The 19,314-nt window shown below is 39.5% G+C and overlaps 1 protein-coding gene and 2 non-coding genes across 4 annotated transcripts in view; all 3 read left to right on the top strand.

Annotated features, from left to right (window-relative positions):
- Positions 1 to 18,243, top strand: part of arhgef10 (Rho guanine nucleotide exchange factor (GEF) 10) — a 49,223-nt gene extending 30,980 nt beyond the window's left edge. For both annotated transcript variants that reach the window (XM_030127541.1, XM_030127540.1), the window contains 10 exons: positions 183 to 283; positions 634 to 755; positions 2,725 to 2,811; positions 3,331 to 3,557; positions 3,950 to 4,107; positions 6,854 to 6,996; positions 9,191 to 9,365; positions 15,533 to 15,655; positions 16,755 to 17,272; positions 17,363 to 18,243. In XM_030127541.1, the coding sequence (XP_029983401.1) occupies positions 183 to 283; positions 634 to 755; positions 2,725 to 2,811; positions 3,331 to 3,557; positions 3,950 to 4,107; positions 6,854 to 6,996; positions 9,191 to 9,365; positions 15,533 to 15,655; positions 16,755 to 17,257 (1,639 nt within the window). In that variant the 3' untranslated portion in view covers positions 17,258 to 17,272; positions 17,363 to 18,243. The remainder of the gene's footprint in view (positions 1 to 182; positions 284 to 633; positions 756 to 2,724; positions 2,812 to 3,330; positions 3,558 to 3,949; positions 4,108 to 6,853; positions 6,997 to 9,190; positions 9,366 to 15,532; positions 15,656 to 16,754; positions 17,273 to 17,362) is intronic.
- Positions 1,231 to 1,304, top strand: trnai-aau (transfer RNA isoleucine (anticodon AAU)). The gene has a single exon. It is a non-coding gene; the product is annotated as a tRNA-Ile (tRNA).
- trnai-aau (transfer RNA isoleucine (anticodon AAU)) lies at positions 1,985 to 2,058 on the top strand. The gene has a single exon. It is a non-coding gene; the product is annotated as a tRNA-Ile (tRNA).
- Positions 18,244 to 19,314: the final 1,071 nt, after the last annotated feature.

Below are 19,314 nucleotides of genomic sequence, written 5' to 3'. Positions count from 1 at the left end.
CTTAGGATGAATGAAGATGCAAATGGAGTCAAATTAATAGCACCAGAGAAGTTTAATAAAACCTTTTCTTTTCTAAAATGCATTTATCATGTGTTGTGGTTAATGTAACAGTAAAGCTGTATACTTTTATTCCTTTATAAGTCATATGTCATTACCTTTTTGGCTCTTTTTGTTGTTGACAGGATGGGTAAACCCACTTACTTCAGCGCAGTGTTCAATACTCTCAGCCCAGCGATCAAACAGTCATGGATCAGTAACTTGCAAATGGCCAAGTTGGCTCTAGGTACAGTACACTGTCCTACTGCAGTTTACACAACCTCAGCTATTCTTTAAAATGTATTATTTATTTTTATTGTATGCATGCATGTCAAGAATGACCGTTGTCTATGTTTGCAACAGGGTGCTTTTATTTGTGCAGCTTATAGCCAATGTTTAACAAACTCACCACTGTTAGCCTGCTGATTTGTAGTAGTTGTTGTTCAAGGTAACAATGCATATGACCAGATACATGAAGACAACAAAAGCTGAGCCTGAAAGTTCTAGTTAAACAATGTGATCTCTGTAATCTCCGATCTGTTGCATACTTAACTTTATAGAATCAAGTTGTACCTGTGTGTGTTTTCTTCTACTTAGAGGAGGACAACCTGCAGGGCTGGTTCTTTGCAGAGGATGATGGGAATCAGATCAAAAAACAGAAACACCCTCTTTTGCTTCGACAAATGCCTGTGGTTATGTCCAAACTACAAGAGTTCAAGGTAGCTATTTTGCCTTTTGTACAGCCTTTTTTGGAGCTACAGGGAGTGTTATTGGGCATATATTCAGCAGTATACATTATACAAGCATTATTTTTAGACGGGATACACATATATATGCCCCATCTCTCTGGAATCATATACACTGAGAGCTGACATATGAGGTGATAGCACAGGTATCATATAACCACATTCACTGATGAACAATCTGTAGGAATTCTGCAATAATTGCCTTCTAGAAGAAGTTTTTGAGCTTTTCCTTTAAATTATTTGCTGAAATTATTTAAACATAAAACGTGTGTTTATTTTTCTCCCGAAAACCCAGCCTGTTGTCTGCTCTACCAGACAGTATCTACAGGTAATCAGTTCATATAACAGTGGGTGCATTTCTTTCACCTCCTCCTATTTCCTGTTGCGCGTCTATGCCTGCAGATTAGACCAGAAGCATGAAAAACAGCTTGAAAAATATTGTATAGCAGGCCGGTTAGCTCAGTTGGTTAGAGCGTGGTGCTAATAACGCCAAGGTCGCGGGTTCGATCCCCGTACGGGCCACATAGCGTTTAGGTGAGGCTCAGTCTACAACACACTTATATTTGCATTTTCTGTCAGGTATCCAACTTCATCCCACCACCCAAAGACATGCACCTTAACAGGTTAATTGGTGTGAATCTGAGGCCGAATGGTTTTTTATCTCTATATCTCAGCCCTGTTATGAAGTTTTGACACATACATGATCTACCATGCCTTCACTCCTTAGTAGCTGGGATAGGCTCCAGTATCCCTGCAACCCTCTCCAAGAATTAGCTGCTTGGAAAATGAATGAATTAATATTTAGTACTTAACCTGAAAACAATTACAATAAACAATCTGAGTAAAAAGTAAATAACTAAATTTGTGAGATACATTATCTAATATTTAAGACTTTGTAGACTTTCTCTGTCCTGGAATGAACATCATTAAACAATTTGTTGATTTGAGACTGATTGAATTATTTCAATCTGAAATATGAAAGATTTTTTATTCATCTACAGACTTATCTACAGATCTACTTTTCTACCACTCAATATCTACAGAAGCTTACCATTTTTAACTTAAATTACCAGGCTCCATCCCATTACAACAACGCATGTGTGTTTTTGTGTCTTGGACTTTTTCCCCATAACTTGTGTTACATATGTACCATCACTAACTGTTGCAATCCTGGTAAAAATAGCTCCCATGTGGTTCCATAGGGCCGGTTAGCTCAGTTGGTTAGAGCGTGGTGCTAATAACGCCAAGGTCGCGGGTTCGATCCCCGTACGGGCCACTCTGTTTTATTGTTGCCTGTGGCATGTTCTGTCCTTGAGCAGTTATTAAGTCGTAGTAAAATGAGCATTTTTTGTTTTTTACCTGCAATAATTCTCACCAGTTTCTCTTTATGTGTCAGCATTCACAGGCAACTGAGAAAAACAACTGTTGTTAAATTTCATAGAGATCTTTCAGCTATTGTTTATGACACCATTAAACATTAACTTGATGTTATGGTTCCTAATGCAGAAATATAGGGATGAATAAGGGACACATACCACAAAAGTGGGACCGGGGCTGTTGTGTGCATTATAATGATTTATTTTAACACAAATACTCACAGACTTGAACCAAAGGGGTGGGGGATGCAGCACAAAAGAGGGGAAAACTAATCTAAAACTCAAGTCCTGGGTCTCCTACATTACCAAGCTGAATCTAAAGCTGAAATGGGGTGGTGTGGCAACAGACTGTGGCTGTGAAAGAGAGAGAAAAGGGCTCCACCTTTGCAGCTTTATGGCTTTGCTTCCTTTACCCAGCCAGTCTGGTGTTAGGAGACTAAATTAGACAAGGTTAATACTAAATGAATAAAGGAGTATGGAGCTGTGGTATACACATGGCTTGATGCATATACATAACTCCATCTATTCCTTTACCAGGTTTCTTACATCCTTCTTTTCTGTGGCAGGTGGAGTGTGCAGTTCATAATCCAGAGCCACACATCAACACAGAGAGCACAGCAGATACTCCTGTGGTCGGCCACGGATGTGTTTGGGTGAGATCTTTTGCCTGTATCCCTCAAAAAAGCGCTGTAGTTGTCTCTGCCGGTGTGTCTCTCACAACACAATGAACAGAGAAAGCTGTTTTCACTGTCATGTAAAATAAACAGTGACTCTCATAACCATAATGATCACTTCTGATCTAGAGTTGAGGCTGTAAAAGATATAAACACCACTCTGGATAGTTATTTTCAGGGTGAGGTAATTCTGAAAGATGTTTAACAGAAAGATGACATTTTTAAATAATCATATTTTATTTGTTTATACATAAAATATAAATATCCAAGTCATTAAGTCATCATATCGTAAAACATTTTCCTCTTTAAACTGAACTAATCTGGCAGGAATTTGTACTTCCACTTACTAATGTTGGGACTTTCCATGTTAGGAATGGAGTATATGCTACTGAAGTACTTTTTTTATTAGTCTCAGCTCTGTGTTAGCTTTGTAGTATGTATATGGGGATACCTGAGCAGTAACATATCTCTAAAGCTGTTGATTTTATTTTTCTTCAGGTTGCAAGTTGCACCAACCAGATGGGGCAAATAGCCATTGTGGCCATGCAGAGCTCCAGCCCTAAGGTTACAGAGTGTTTCAACGTGGAGTCTCGTATCCTCTGCATGGCCTATGTTCCTGCAGAGCAAACCCTGGAAAACGGAGAGAAGGCTTCTGAGAACAGCCACATGCCGCCAGGGAAAGCAAGCGAGACCCCCACTGTGTGTCTCGGCATGGAGGAGGGCAGGTACGAATTATTGCAAATAGTGTACCCACACACGCCTGTCTGGTATATTTGAAAATTGAAGTACATGTATGCAAAACACTTATATTCGGCTGTAACAAATATGTTTCAGTTACCAGTTAGACATAAACACAGTCTAAGAAGGCAGCTCTTCATAGAAGATCTGTAAGGCTGAAGTCTCACCTAAATCCAGCACAGGGCTCCAGAACGGAATATAAAAACTGCAGATGTTGTAAATATTGTGAGATGATGCATACTGTCATGGCAGCACTGCAAATTTATTTATTTATTTAGAAATATTTACTGTAATTACTTGTACTTTAATAATATATCATTAGTGGGACACTGTTGATTGGGATATAATTTTATCTTTTAATCTTTTTTTTTTTTTTTAGCATCATTGTGTATAAGAGCAGCCAACGGTCCAAGAAAGTACGTCTGCAGCATTTCTTTACCCCAGACAAATCTACAGTCACCTGCCTGGTCTATAAGAAACACTGTCTGTATGTCGGCCTGGTCAGTGGCTCTGTGGCAGTCTACTCCAGATCACAAGGTGTGTGTTTTAGCAGAGGAGGGGCTCATGGATGTGTATGTCTCTTCTGTTATATTCTCAGAATACTGTCTTTGTAATGTTTGTTGATGGTTTAAAATTGCTATAATTTGGTCAATTATATGGTTAAGTAACTGTTATGGTGCTAAACAAAAATGCATTCACTGAACTAAATTGAATTTTGTTTAGAATCTGTGTAGACTGAGAGTGTTAGTTTAAATATTTAGTCTAGGCTAAAGCCTTAAAGTTACAATGTGAACCATAGTTGACCAAGTGTGTGAGTAAGAGCACTGATAGATTTTAGAATTTGCAGTTCTTCTGCTGACAGGTAACATTACATGATAAAATTTTCAAAGGATGAAATGCTCAGTGAGAGTTTGGTGTGTGGTCAGCTCCTTTTACAGCTGAAACTGTGTGATTTATATTCCTATTTGAAAATTTTTGTGAGCACTGAACAAAAAACGGTTATTTGAAGGACAGCATGCTCAAACGTGTTGTTGTTTTGTGGTACTGCTATTTTTCCTGTCTGAGTCACTGTGTTGCCATTATTGCGTAAGTCAGAGGCTCACTGTGTAGCTGTGGGTCAGAGGGTCTCCTCTGCTGTGTGTTACCGTTCTCTTTCCGTTTGCCCTGTTGTCTGGGAGAAACCAATCTGTTAGAGGTGACCTATTTAATGTCTTCCCTCTCAGACGAGCACAGACACATGAGTGGAAAAGATCTGGGCTGCACATTTCCACACAGCACAGTCCTCCACATTTTGTGCTTTGTTTCAATTCTCGTTGGCTTTCATAGCGATCAAACACAGTTGCTGGTCTGTTATGCTTGTGTGTGCTTGAAACACAGAGGCAAAGACAGAAAGAATATGGATGATGGCCTGGGGACAGACGCTATTTCACACTCCTTCTCAGTCATGCAACAGTATGTCTGGAAGTAACATATATCACATGTATATGCAGCTGTTAAGGGATGGGTTCTCATCACTCATTTTTTTTATGTGCAGTAATCCCATGCATTCACTACCACTAATTATCACACACTTGCACATAGTGTATGCCACTACTGAACCATGGTTACACCACACAGTTGCTGCTTTTCATGGTTCATCATCACTGGTGTGTCAGATTTATTCTCAGAAGGAAATCCTGGCTCTAGATTCTTGTGAGTGTCATTTGTATGATTTCTGACTGTCAACAGCTCAGTCATTGTCACTGGTACATGACGTCTGATTTCAAAATGATGACTCATTCTGCATGGTTTGGTTGGAAGTGTTCCCTGGTCCGCTGTTATAATACTGCTCATCTACTTTGTCACAGTGACTGGCTTTGCCTATCCTGTATTAGCATTTAAAGTAGCTTCAGATTAAGAAGAAGAAAGCAGGCAGAGTGAACTAAGAGAAATTGTCAACTAATATTTAATATTATAACTGTCAGCTGATCAAAGTCCACCACAGTAAAGAAAACCTCAAAAATAACTGCTTTGTCTTTAAAGCCGTCACTGCTGAGTTATCCAGAATGGAAATGTGACTCTGCTGTTGATGCAGTGCTGTCTGTCTGAAGCTGGCCAGTCAGCCTCATTCTGCCATGCTTGCTATTTCCTTTGTGAGTGACTATGAGAGATGGAGAAAGGGAGAGGAAATGATTCTGCAAAGGTCACACGTCATAGCCACATAGTCAGAACATAAACCAGCTCTCTCTGCTCTGCCATCTTGTATTAGCTCTGTGCTTCAGATGATACCACACACAAACACATTTATGAGGGTAAGAGATTTGTTGCAGTTGACACTGAAGGCTGCAAGTGAAAGATGTGGGCAGATTGGCTTCTACAGAGGAGACTTACATAAGGCTGCAAGTTGGCAATCCTGTTTTTTATTCTACACTGCTCCTTTCCCTTTCATTTTCCTTTTCGTGCCCATACGGTATACCTACACAGTATGATTACTACAATAATATACACATGGCATCACTGGAATGCAAATCCCACCTAGCTCCTTTAGTGAGAGATTACCCATACTTCCTCAATAATTACTGTACCTCTGAAAGAACATCTCTCACTGCATGGCACCTCTTCCTTCAATAGCTGCCTTTGTGCCTTCTCTTAAACAAACACTATTGGTGTGGCCTCATTCACTTCCTGGCCTAGATTAGCGATGGGAATGTGGTATCTGGAGGACATTAACTTTGTGTTCAACATCACTGGTTTAAAATCTGTGAGCCAGTGCACTCTGTATCAGAATGATTATTACATTATTGTGATATACATCTTGTTGCTTTTGTGTTCACAAGTGACCAAAGGCCCTTCTATATTACATCCTCTTTTAGTGTCTATAGCAGATTAAATCAGATGAAGCAAACATGAAGCAGAAAGTAATATGAATAGAACGCTGATATTTATAAAGTCGCTGCATGGGGTTTTTCATTGCAGTAGAGCTGGCACTGGAGGTGCCCAGGCACATGTTGAACAGTGTGTAGGAGGCATGTGTGGGATAGAGCTCAGCTCTGACTAATGCCTCTCAGCCCATCTATATTCATAGTGAAGCTGTGAAAACCATCAATGGCCTCTCCAACAGTGTTAGTGGAGTTAAAATGCAGATGACCTTTACAGCGGATATTTGTCAAGACTAGACACATTATGCAAAAGAAATGTCTAATTTTAAAAGGAGAACAATCCTGTTTCAAATGCAGAAATTTGTAGCCCATGTTTTGTTCATCATTCAGGACTGAGTTGTCATTTTTGTTTCTTGTTGTGATAGATGGTCTGTGGAGTTCTGACAAGCCCAAGGTGCTAAAGCTAGGAGTCCTTCCTGTCAAGGCAGTGCTAGCTGTGGAGGAGCACCTCTGGGCCTCCTCAGGTGGACAGGTTTTCATCATCAGCACCCACACACATTCTGTGGAGGTAAGTGAGCAAGTTGTAATACTCTGACATTGTATATCATAAAGAGACCAGTTCATTAGTCCACTGTATGCAAGTCACTGCATGCATTCACATCCTGTTACCTGTGTACAGTTTTCAGTCTGTCTGTGGAAATTACACAGGTAATAAACTGGAGCGGAAAACATGTTGACAGTGTTCCTCATTGTTCTATGTGCTTGTAAAGCCATTGGGAAAATCTCTGAAAGGGATGAAAAAAGCAAAAAGACGTCCTGCAGGTTTGAGAGGTCATTTTGTTTGCTTCAATTTGTGGTGAACAGAATGAACAGTGTGTGGGAGGGAGAATAACGTTTATAAAAACATAACAAAACACTTGAAGGGGCACTCAAAATGAACAGCTAGAGCTTAATGTAGAAATATGATTTTCATATTGATTTCTGTTCTAATTGTATGATAAACATGTCCCAGGCAAGTTTAGAGTGTGGTCAGTGTGAGTCTAACGGAGTTGTAGTAAATTAGAGTGCCTCATTTCCTCTCAGCGCCTTCCTTTTTGCGTATCCTGTAGTATGAATGGTATTCTTTGCGTGTACTCTTGGCCTGATATAGGGAATGGAAGCACCTGCCATGAGTCCAGGAATAGCAACGTTCCTCTGACAAGCACTCACTCATAATCTGTTTAACCTCATTAAGCTCATTATGTTAGACCACCTGCCTGTCTCACTCTCTTGGCCTCCGTCAGGACTTAACCCAGAGTGTAGACTGTATGTGAATAGGACAGAGAGGGTGCAACAAATGGGAAGAAATATCAAGATGTTGTCTAAATACTTAATAAATACTTCATCAAATGTAGATAAATTATTAATTACAAAAGGTTAGACATGAAAAGTCAAAATACAGGGTTGCCTTTATATATTTGGTGCTTTATCCTGGTACTAAAGTAGCAAGCATTGCACTGACACACTTGTGAATGGACTCTCCTTAAACAAATATAACTCCTCCTACATGTAAAGCAATGTGTGGTCAGATTATGTAACTCATGGCGATGGAGAAAGCCCAGTTTATTCGCCTCTGTAGGAAAGGAATCTTAAAAGAATACAGTAGACGTATTTAGAACAATTCTTAGAGAATCTATTCTTGTTCACTTTTGAGTAGGACCATATTAGTGGCTGAAATTCAGATACTTCCTGTTCTGTCTACATGTTCTTGTTAAGGCCTAAAATACTAATTTTTCATTAAATATCTCCTTTCACAAATATCATTTTCATTTGACTAAAGAATTGTTATGTTTTTCTTGCTGCGTACAGTATCTATTGTAGGAATGTGTTTCATCATTTTGTTGGTAAATCATAATTACAGGATCCCAGACATAACAACCACTGACAATACATGGACTGTTGCTGCCTAAACAGACCAAGACAGACTTTTTTCGGGTTTATTGGTCTCATATGGTTTCCAAATAAATAGTTTTCCAGTCAACTCAAATTTACTCTCTCAACAGGAAGTTAAGTGGTGTTTAGTTTTTCTGTTTTGCATGTGGTCTGTGTTTTTGCAAAATAAAGCCTGGACAAATAAGAGAAAAAGATTGTGCAATATGAAAGCAGTGCAGTAGTAGTAAAGTGGTGACAGACACTGTATTCATGCACACTGGACATCGTTTAAAGGTGGAATATTCCTGAAAAATATTGTTGATCTTTTAACTTGACAACTACAAACACATCTCTTCAGTGATCCTTCAGAAGCTCCATTCTTAAATTCAGATTCCACTGTCCAGTGGCTGTTTGGCTGGAAAGTTTCTCAATAATTTGGCCACTTTGAGGATCCTTTTAGCAACATCTTTGGTCCATTTCACCTCCTGTTACTTAAAAACAATAACAGATATTTCTCATTGATTATGTCTGTTGCTCTGTGCATTGACTGTGGACAGTCACTAGTGAACAGTGAGGAGATATTTGCTGAACCTGATTAAAAAGTATATTGAATTAGAATTGCTTATTCCACATTGGGTTAAGAAGCTGCCCCAGAATGTTTGGTATTTTCATTTATACTCAATAAATACTAGTTTCTTTGTTTTTTCAAGTGAAATCTGTGAAGAAGGCATGTGTAGTCTTGGTCCTCGGTTCTAGTCTTCTGGAGTCCTGAATTGTGCACACCTTCACTAAATGTTCATGTACTGTCAATGTGTAGTAGGTACAGTCTAATTCCTGTGTCCTCCATCCAGAGGCAGCTGGAGGCTCACCAGGAAGAGGGCATGGTGGTGTCTCACATGGTTGTAGCTGGTGTCGGCATCTGGATTGCCTTCAGTTCTGGTTCTACTCTGCGCCTCTTCCACACTGAGACCCTGGAGCACCTGCAGGACATAAACATCGCCACACCTGTCCATAATATATTGCCTGGTAAGAGTTTTTTTAAGAGTTTTTTTTTAACTTTTTGGATGGACAATAAAATCAGTTTAGCATTAAAGAAAGAAAGAGAATATCCTGATTCAACCCATTAAGGCTTTTTGTTATTTTATTTAGCTGATTTACAGTATCTTATCTTTAAAATATAGTCAGTGCATTTAAGTTTATCCAAAGAGATGTGTGACTCTGAAGCCTTCAATTGAAGAAGACCCTAAGATGAGGTGGATAAGCTCAGAAACACTAATATCTGTAGAATGCAATGTTTATCATCTTGTAGAAGACCTTGGTCTGTGTGATGCTGTGTTTATGCATGATTAACTTGTGGTGATTTGATGTTTTTACCATCCTAACCACGTGCCCACCACCACATCGCTGAGCCCTCCTTGCTTGTCCTTGGTTGTCACTCAGTAACGTGATCTGTTCACCAGACTGTCTGAAACCTTTTTGAGAGACTTAAACTCTCTGACAAAGAACAGCAAACACATACTGTATCCTCAGTCTTCTGATATCTGATCTTGTGATCATGTAGTCAGATAAACTTATTCAAATCCAGCTCAGCAATCGTCAGTGACGCAGTCCCATGACCTCATGTTGAAGTGCCGTCTCAGTCGGTTCCTCTCAGTAATTAGCTGACATCAGTCTAGGTGCTCATCCACAGACCTCTTGTTATTATGGCAGGTTTGTCTTGTTCTCATCTTCCTAAGGTTCCTTTAGTCTAAACAGTGGATCACAAACCTCTCATTTTGTCTCTATTCATAGTGTTGTGTAAAACCTTTGACCTCGTCATGTCATTTTAAAGCAGCTTTGTGTACTTTGGAATGCGCTGTATAAAGGAAAAATCCCCTTAAAATTAAAGACTCAAAACAAATAATGGAACATTGTTTTGATGGTGTGTGTGTGTGTCATTGACACTGTAAGTTATGACATCATGTTAACATACTGTGTGCACTCGCTGATCTAATGTTTAGCAGACTTTAACTTTAGCAGAAGATAACATTTCTTAACAAAATAAGTTCAGTATGTAGAACTTTTCAGTGCACGTCTATACAGTAATGAGGCATCAGCTGTGAGGTCCTTGTAGGTTACTTGTGTATTTTCATTTTCTGCGACTTCATACTTATACTTAACGACATCTCAGAGGAAGATATTCTACCTTTCATTCCGCTTCACATCTAAATGCTTTTGTAACTTTTCTTTTTTTTTTTTTTTTTTTTTTTTTCTTTTTACTTTTTGTATTTATACAAAATTGATAAGCTTTTAAAATACAATGCATCCAACTGTTCTGGCTTCTGGCATTTTACAAAAAGCGCCTCACATGGTTTGATTTCAATCAATCAAAATGTCACCAAAAATCAAAGATTAGAGAAAAAAGCCAAAGACTGACAACCCACACAATATATCTAAACATCTGAATATTTACTGAATTCTATATACCTGAATACTATCACTGCTAAATACCATCAGGATTAATGTCTTTTTGATCAACCTGCTTATGCACTGAACATCACAGACACAATATAAACAATTAAGAATCATCAGAAAATTCCATTTTCTGCCATCGTTTTGTGAGGTGTTTCTGGTGAGAACAGAGATTCATACCTGCTTTTAACAGCAACTCCACATTTATTTTACACATTACTCACCTTTGATTGTGTAAGACTAATGTAAACCTGTCATCATTAGGTTGTAATATCTGCAGAGCATTGTCAAAAGCAAGACAAATGTGCCATAACTCACAGACATGACGTTTTATTGTGAGGCATAAATATTTGCTGTTGTGTCATACACAACACTGCATCTGTTATTTAGTGCTGAGACTAGTTTTGTTATTACTGCAGTTGTCATTACAACATATATTTAGTGTGTGGCAGTTGGTTGCAAAATAAAGACAGTTTCCTGCTTTGTGAGTTGTAAAACAAACATTGTTGCTGTGGGATATTTCAGATCGAATCAGATGAATGTTGTGTGTCTGAAGTCATCAGAGCAACTGGCTACTTCGGAACATGTAATCTGCTGGGTTACGTCAGCCTTGACCCAATAAAATCTGCTCTCACACATGAAAAAGTACTAAAAAAAACAGCCTTAAAGGATGATCATAGATTTTTTTCATTTTGGGGAGAGGAGATTGCTTCTGTTGATGTCTGGATTTGTGTCATCCAATCGCTGCCGCTTTCAGTCTCTTCATCTTCTAAAGTGAGTACTGCAGACAGCGGCGGTTTAATGGGCTTTTCCACAAAGATATTCATGGTAATGTTGTCTTGAAGTTAAAAAGAACTGTTACTTTTATTTTGAAACAGGGCTACATATAACCATTTTAATGAGCTTTGTTTTGTGTGTATTTTTTACTGTGTGTATGTGTGTTGTCATCTGCCATTTTTACTGCATCAGTCTAGCCTGGCCTTGACTGTTTGCATGTTCACTCCTTGAGACATCACTCTGTTTGTGCCATAAGGCAGCAATGACATTCTGCAAGAAACAATGAAGCACTGTAGAGTGTTAAAACAAACTGCAAAGAACCATCAAGGCTTTGCAGCTTTGTGTATCCATGGTTGCAAAGTGAATTTATGCACCGTCATACTTATGGATACAGAGGATATGAATTTGTGGATGGTTCTGCCACAAGAAGAAACGCTGAATATACAAGCCCAACTCTTTTCAATTGAATCCTCTGTAAATGTGGTCGGAGTATCTGCATTCACTACATATTATGGGAGAATCTCAGCTTGATAACAAGTGTTTAGAGTTACTAGTGGAAGGCCTGTTCGCCAGACAGATGTGAATGATAAAAGCAGCTCTCTTTGGGACCTCAGTGCCCATATTAGCTAATAAGATCCATGCAACCACAGAGGAAGCCGGTTCTAGGACAAACCACCGCACATGAAAGCTTTCTTCCTTTGAGCCTCACCATTAAGAGCTCACTTCCTCTGATAACAACATCGGGTTGGCCGCCTGTCACTCAGAATGGAAATCAAAAGTTTTTAATCCAGTTTGATCTCCTAACCAGACCGCCTAGTTATTATTGTTGGGGTATGTATGAAGTCCACCTGTCTGCAGCTCTGTCTGTGTCCATTTTCCAGAAAGTTACACGGCGGCGTTTATCACTGCTGGCCACTGTTGTGGAACAGAACGAGAGAAAAAAAAAGAAAAAAAAGTGCTGTTCCTGCAAATACTCTGATGTAATTGAAATTGTCAGCCAAACTGTTTGGACCAAAGGGACTGTCTGTCTGTCTGTCTACGTGTTATAGAAAGACTGACGGGTCTTTGAACTGCAATTCTGTGCCCCACTTATGTTTGTTTACCAACGCACAAGCTAAAAATAATGTCTGCTTATCTGAAAATCATAAGAAATGACATTATTCAAAATATTTTCACAATGGAGAGGCAAGACCTGCTACGTCCTGTTCTTCAGGAAGTGATATTACGTTACAGAAAATAATTCAATTTAGGCGTATCTACAGAACACACACAATCAGGCATGGGACGGATCTAGTAACAATATCAGCAGGAGAGAAAGGAGACGTGGGGCGTTGTCTTCAGGGTGAATGCCTCTGAGAATAGTGCCGTGTTGAATGCATGAGGTGCCTTAGGTGGGGTTATCCTTCTCATGTTCATGCATGTTGGAGCAATTCTGCTAAAACCCTTCTGCAGACAGGAATGCCTTATCCAAGCATGAAACATAGAGCAGTCTAATGTACTATAATTGCAGTCATTTTCACTAACTCGTAGCTAATAATCATTTGCAGTTCATGTTTTAAAGTAATCTATTGGTATTACTTGCTGGTCTGGTGAAAATTTCTTTATAGTAGATATAAAACACACAAAGTCTAGATGTAGTAACTAGAAATCAATTAGGAATCTAGTTAGGGAATATTGATTATTTTTATTGAACCTTTGTTGAACTAGGTTAGACCAGTTAATCTATTTTCAAAGTGCCGCACAGCACCAGCTATATCTATAATCTATGAAGTCATAGAATGTTAAAAAAAAAAAAAAAAAAAAAAAAAAAAGGCACAACGCTGTGTAAAATGTAGTAATGCTTCAAAAGCCTCAATTGAAGTGCAGTGGGATGATGTCTCAGAGGATGGTGGCTGACTGGCTGCTGTACTGAGGGTCTTCGCTGCCTTTGTCTGCTGCTCTGTGACCTAAATAGGCAGCCATGCATGGTCTAATGGGAGACAAACATCAGGGGGGTCAGTAAATAACACCTCCAGCTTTTCTTTGTTATTATACCATCATTGTTCCACATCTCTAAACAATCGTCATACATTTATTTCTGAGTTCACAACCACCGTTAAAGCAAAACTGGACTGGATGCAATTTTTAATACTGATATAGAAACAGATCAGCTTTATTAATCTCTAGCAGGAAATTCAATATCCTTCAGCTCAGAAAAAGAAAATAAACTGAAATAAATATTAGCAAGTAGTGAGAGCTCCACTTCAAACTTATCTTACTGTTTGGATGTTTCTAATGATAAGAACTTGGTCTAATCTTCTCCCTGGAAAGATGAGATTGACATGAAAATAAAGAGATGAGTTCTCATGACCAGTGAAGTGAACTGTTTACAGTAATGTTAGGGTATTTTAAATTCACAAGCTGACGAACTAAAAAAAAAAAATACCAGCAGCAATACTGTTGAGCTAAATCAACAGAAGTAGGCTTCCTAAACTTTGTTCACTTGGTGATGAAGTTGAAATAATCTCTGCTCAGACAAACTTTGGCTATAAATCATAGAGCTTCAAGATCAGCTTTAAATTAATACTTCAGTCAATGGCTGGTATGACTTGAAGCTCCAGTGTGAAAACAGGAATATGTTGTGCTGATTTGACTTATTTCCAGCCTGATTAAATGGCAGATATGGTGTATTATTGTAATGTTTGGGATTTGCGCTACCCTCCTGCTGTTGGTTGTCAGGACTAAGTGCAGATCAAAGTGGTGCTCTGGTGTAGGATCAGGGCCAAAGCTGGGCCGTGTTGACGCTCACTCTGGGTTTATTTTAGTTCACCCTCTGGGTGGGGAACTCCAAATATTATGAAAGTAGGAAGTTGAGCAAGGCCCCCGACCTGCAGTCTATGTTTCTGCTAACTCTGGGCCCTCATTAGAAGCACATGTGGGCATGACTCAGGGCCCTGTCCTCAGCTTTGGTCTGCAGTGAGAGGAGGGTACCTGTCTGCCTATCTGGACCGTTTCCTGGAAGTATGGCAGTATGGCGTGTGTGTGCCCCATGCAAAGGGTCAGCTCTAGTTAGGGGGGGTCAGACTAGGAGACTGGCAGTAATTTTTGCCAAAGCCCAAGAGGATTACATTGAGGGAGGAAACTCAAGTCAAGCTGTTGCAGCAGTAATGACTCATGACAGTCCCGCCTCCCACATAGAGGACTGGAGGAATGTTTTCACTAAAGCCCAGATCCCTATTTCAATCATAAAAAAATGAAAATGTCCAAATAGTTGCCATTTGTTGCATAGTTTATTTCTGACACTGGAGATAGTCTACGGTGAGAGCCAAATTCCACATAATAAGTCACCTGGCGCAGGCTCAGCAGGTCTGACTGTTTTGTCATTCCTGCTGGACAGTTCTATTATCTTAAGAGTCCAAAGTGACATCAGGGGGGTTTTTGTAACCAGGAGGGAACAAAAAGGTCAGGTCAGGTTGTCCCGTTGTATCTGCCACAAGTTGTCTGAATAGAGCCAATGCTCCTTGCTTAATTACAGCATCACGCTTCACTCATTCTGTTACATAACACTTTTGTGTTTGTTTGTTTGACTCAAAGCGAACCATTATGGTGAATTTTTCTGCATTCAGACACTTGAAAAGAGCAGCTTTCATCCAAGCTACTCCTTACGTTGCCCTGGAGACAAATAACCGTTTATCATCACCACAGTAGCAATACCCCCACTCACTAAAGACACACCTCCCTCCCTCGCACCCTACTGTATTCAAGCCTGCAGAAGTGGCCCATTAAATATGCACTTTTCTCATTTTCCACAGCCTATCTGAGTGCTGACCAAATGTTGCCTGACACTGTAAATCACTCCAGGTGGAAGGAGGCGTTTGCCAAGAAACATTTGTTAGCTGTATCTCTCCACATTTTAGCAAATGAATTTACTCTAGAAAGGGGATTGATTTAATGTATTAAACAAGTCCATATTTATGTTTCTATAGGGAACCAGAGAGTGTCGGTGAGCAGTCTGCTGGTCTGCCATGGTCTGCTGTTGGTGGGGACCAACCTGGGGGTGACTGTGGCCCTCTCTGTCCCCAGACTGCAGGGTATCCCCAAGGTCACAGGTAACACTGTCGGACATCCAAAAGAGCAACCAGAAAGAATTTCATTAGTTCATCGTCAGTGATTCTTTTATACTGTGAATAGTCCAAGGAGGTAAAAAGCCAAATAGGACATTTTATCTAGAAGAGAGGTGTATTTCATCCAGATGACCTTTGAGTATATACACATTACTGCTGTTACACTCCAAATGTAAATGATTAGTGATCATATAGATAATGACTAGACAGCAGTCAATGAGCACAAACCTACACCAGGGCAGCTAAATTCTCCACATCAACGTGTCATTACCCACAAATTTTATTTTGCAGTGTGGAAGATAATGGTTGGAAGATAGTCATGTTAAAAAGTTAAGAGGAATCTGTGTATAAAATTGCAAGATACAAATTTGTAGAAAATAAACTACTGTGAAACTGACCAAAGAACTTTCAAGATCCAATTTTTTATGGCACATTTTGATTCTATACACATATGTAGTGAAATAGAGTTAAATCAGATGTAATTATGAATGAAATTCTGTGTGTTACCAAATATCCTTTAACCTTCAGCTGCTAAATGTAATAATCTCATCAAGAATGTAAATGAACAAGATTTGGCCAAAAAAGACAAACAGACAAATACTGGTTAAAACATAACGTCCTCTGTGAACATAATGACAAAGAAAATAAGTAATAGGAAGAATCACTGCACACAATATTGCTAATGATATTAAAATCTAAGTAAATATCAATATAAGAACTGTTATTCCTTTGTAAGTGTCCTCTACAACTGGACCGCTCACTACATCAAACTGCTTTTATTTTCAATAGTCAGTATTTGTGCAATTTTTACTGATTGTTCTACTCTACTTAGATTCTTTTTTTTTTCATTTGCATTCTAGTGTTATATTTATCACTTGATATTACATTTCCTGGTGTTTTTTTCTGTTTTTATTCATCTGGCACAACAATATCCTTTGGAATCACTGAAGATTTCTAATCTTAAATTAATCTGAAGGTTGGTTGGTTATGAAGGGTGTAGTTTGTAATTCTTACGATTATATGCAGTAAATTCACTATATGCTAATGATACAGAATAATTATTTTAGTTTGATTGTTTTCTCAGGTCGGGGGATGGTGTCCTTGCACGCTCACAGTGGAGCAGTGAAGTTCCTCACCATGGCTGATGCTGTATGTAACCGGCCGTCTTACTCCGCCTCCTCCACGTCATCAACAGTCCAGCCCACGGAGGCAGGAGACGGGGAGAGCGCTGCGCCCCCCTCAGACTCACCCCAGACCCCGTCTCAGGGTCGAGGCGTGTGGTTGGGAGAGGCCGGGTGCACCACCATGGCTCTTCAGGACTCGTTGTCTTCCTCGTCCTGCGGCTCCCTGGCTCCTTCCCAGGGCTCCTTAGAGCACGGACCCGAGGATGGGGCGCTTTATGACATGTTACATGACCCAGCCCACCACCAGAGGGGCCGCAGAACCAGTAAAGTGGATGTCAGCTCCCTGCTGGTGGTGTCTGGAGGCCTGGGCCACCGTCGAGTCAATAAGAAAACCAAACCATCACGCCATGAGGACACCACGTCCACTATCATGATCTGGCAGATCCCCCTGCTTAACATGTGACACAGAAATGCCTTGGTAAATCAGTCAAATACATCCCATTACCAATGAAGAACCACACTGTGCCGTGGTGGAAGGATCTTAACTTTATCCTCTGTATCTTTTCAGGTTTAAAAGAAGCGCTGCTCACAGGTCTCACAAGGACATCTGATAATACACTTTACTGAATATTTAGGAGTAAACAAAACGCCTTATTAAAACCAGACCTGCTTCAAGAACTACACAGTATTCCCACGAAAATGGGGAATTCTCTGTTTTATACAAAGGATGAGTATAAGGACTCAATCACAACAGTATTTTAGCGACTGACTAAGAGTTTGTCTTTTCATATTTAGGATATAAAGTGCATGTTTAAACATTGGAAGGCAGTTTCACATGTTTTTTGTAACACTGCTAATACATTCAATTCCTCTTCTGTTTTTGTGCCATACCATTTGACAGTATAGGATTGCAGTATTTAAATCAGAACTTTGAGCTATGAAACATGAACTTGTCCTGTGTGAAAGAATTATAATAGTATGGCTGGGAATCACTTACATTTTTTTAAAAGCAAGATTAGCATTGGGTTTTGTCCAGATTGTAGATCATCCTTTAGGAGTTGTAAATATGAAGAACGGCAACTATGATAATGTTTTATGAGGTCAGAAAAAAAGTTGTGCTTTTATATGGAATCACATTGTTTTACCACTGAACAAATGAAGCCAGTCTAGTGCTCCGGATGTTAACGCAAAAGGGATATTAGCTGAAATATTGATGACTGAGTAGGTTTGGGAAAGCTTAATGAGAGTTCCTGGCTGGCCGGGTTTATGCTCATATTAAAGGGATGAGAGATGTTAGCAGAAAGATGTGTGGTTTTGCCCTAATGCATCTTTGTTTGTCACATAGGATATTTTTAAAAAAAGATAAAGAGCTTTATACTGTTGTCACACTTTGTATGTAATTACATCTGATATGTATATTAACAAATCCATAAACTGTTTTATTCAGCAGCCTTGTGTTCTTTACATGATTTTCTGTACAGTTGTATTAGAGTGTCATGGTGAAAATGCAGCTACAGAGATTTTTCAGTTAGAAAAAGCAAAGCTGTTAGGAAAGCTCTGTCTGCAGCTCCCAGATCGTGTCAACATCAGTGTCAGTGTTTGAATATAAGACCGAAAGAAGAGCTTCAGAGTCCCGGTTTCCCTGAACTCTTCTACTTTCCTTCTACTCTGACTCTGTGTAGCCATCAGTACATGCTACGACTAGCAATGTGCCTGAGGGGCCGCAGGAACCCAGCCTGATACCGCTCTTCCGGGATTTCACTGCTCATTTCTCCTCCTGCTGAACACAGAAGGTCAAGACTTTTTCTCTTATCACGCCTACATCCATTGTTGCACAACCATGTTTCACTACTTTACCAGTTCTAACAAAAATAGACAAGAATACTTCAAGCTGGAATTGCTCCCACAGTCCACAGAACCCCATCTTGGATCTCCAATATCCGTTATGATGATGATGATGGTGATTCAACCCAAGATAATATTTAATTGCTGTATCTGGTTCCTGGCTTGTATTTATTAACTACAAGTAGAAGGTGGAAACGCCTCAGCCACAGTTGTAAAAGTAACCAAGTAACCCACTTATCAGTTTGTCGGGCTGGGTGGTGTCATTACTCACATATCAAGACAGCTCTGTAACTGGAAGTCTTTTTCTTTTCCCTCTGACTGTGGTTTCCATGGAGACACTCATAGCTTGAAATGTAAGCATATTGGTCGGTTGGCTGTCTGTTTGTATGTCACATTTCAAGCATTATTGATATCAAACCATGACCAAATGATTTCCCATATTCTCCAGTCGACCTGATTAGTTTTTGTCAATATTAGGCCAAAGTACAGCAGAGATATAGGCCAAAGTTCAAACATTGGATATTTCACCATAACTTCAGTCAAAATCATTGTATCGACTTGAAATCAAAACCAAATTGTGGATTTTTTCATTCTGCATCTGATTGTATGCATCATGGCGTCATAAAGCTCATGCCCTTGGTAGCACCCCGGGGTAAATATCAGGGGTTTAGTAAA

The sequence above is a fragment of the Sphaeramia orbicularis genome, chromosome 22 (assembly GCF_902148855.1).
Source record: "Sphaeramia orbicularis chromosome 22, fSphaOr1.1, whole genome shotgun sequence".
Classification (NCBI taxonomy): Eukaryota; Metazoa; Chordata; class Actinopteri; order Kurtiformes; family Apogonidae; genus Sphaeramia; species Sphaeramia orbicularis.
The sequence above is the reverse complement of the archived record's forward strand: the minus strand, read 5'-3'. Positions and strand labels throughout refer to the sequence as shown.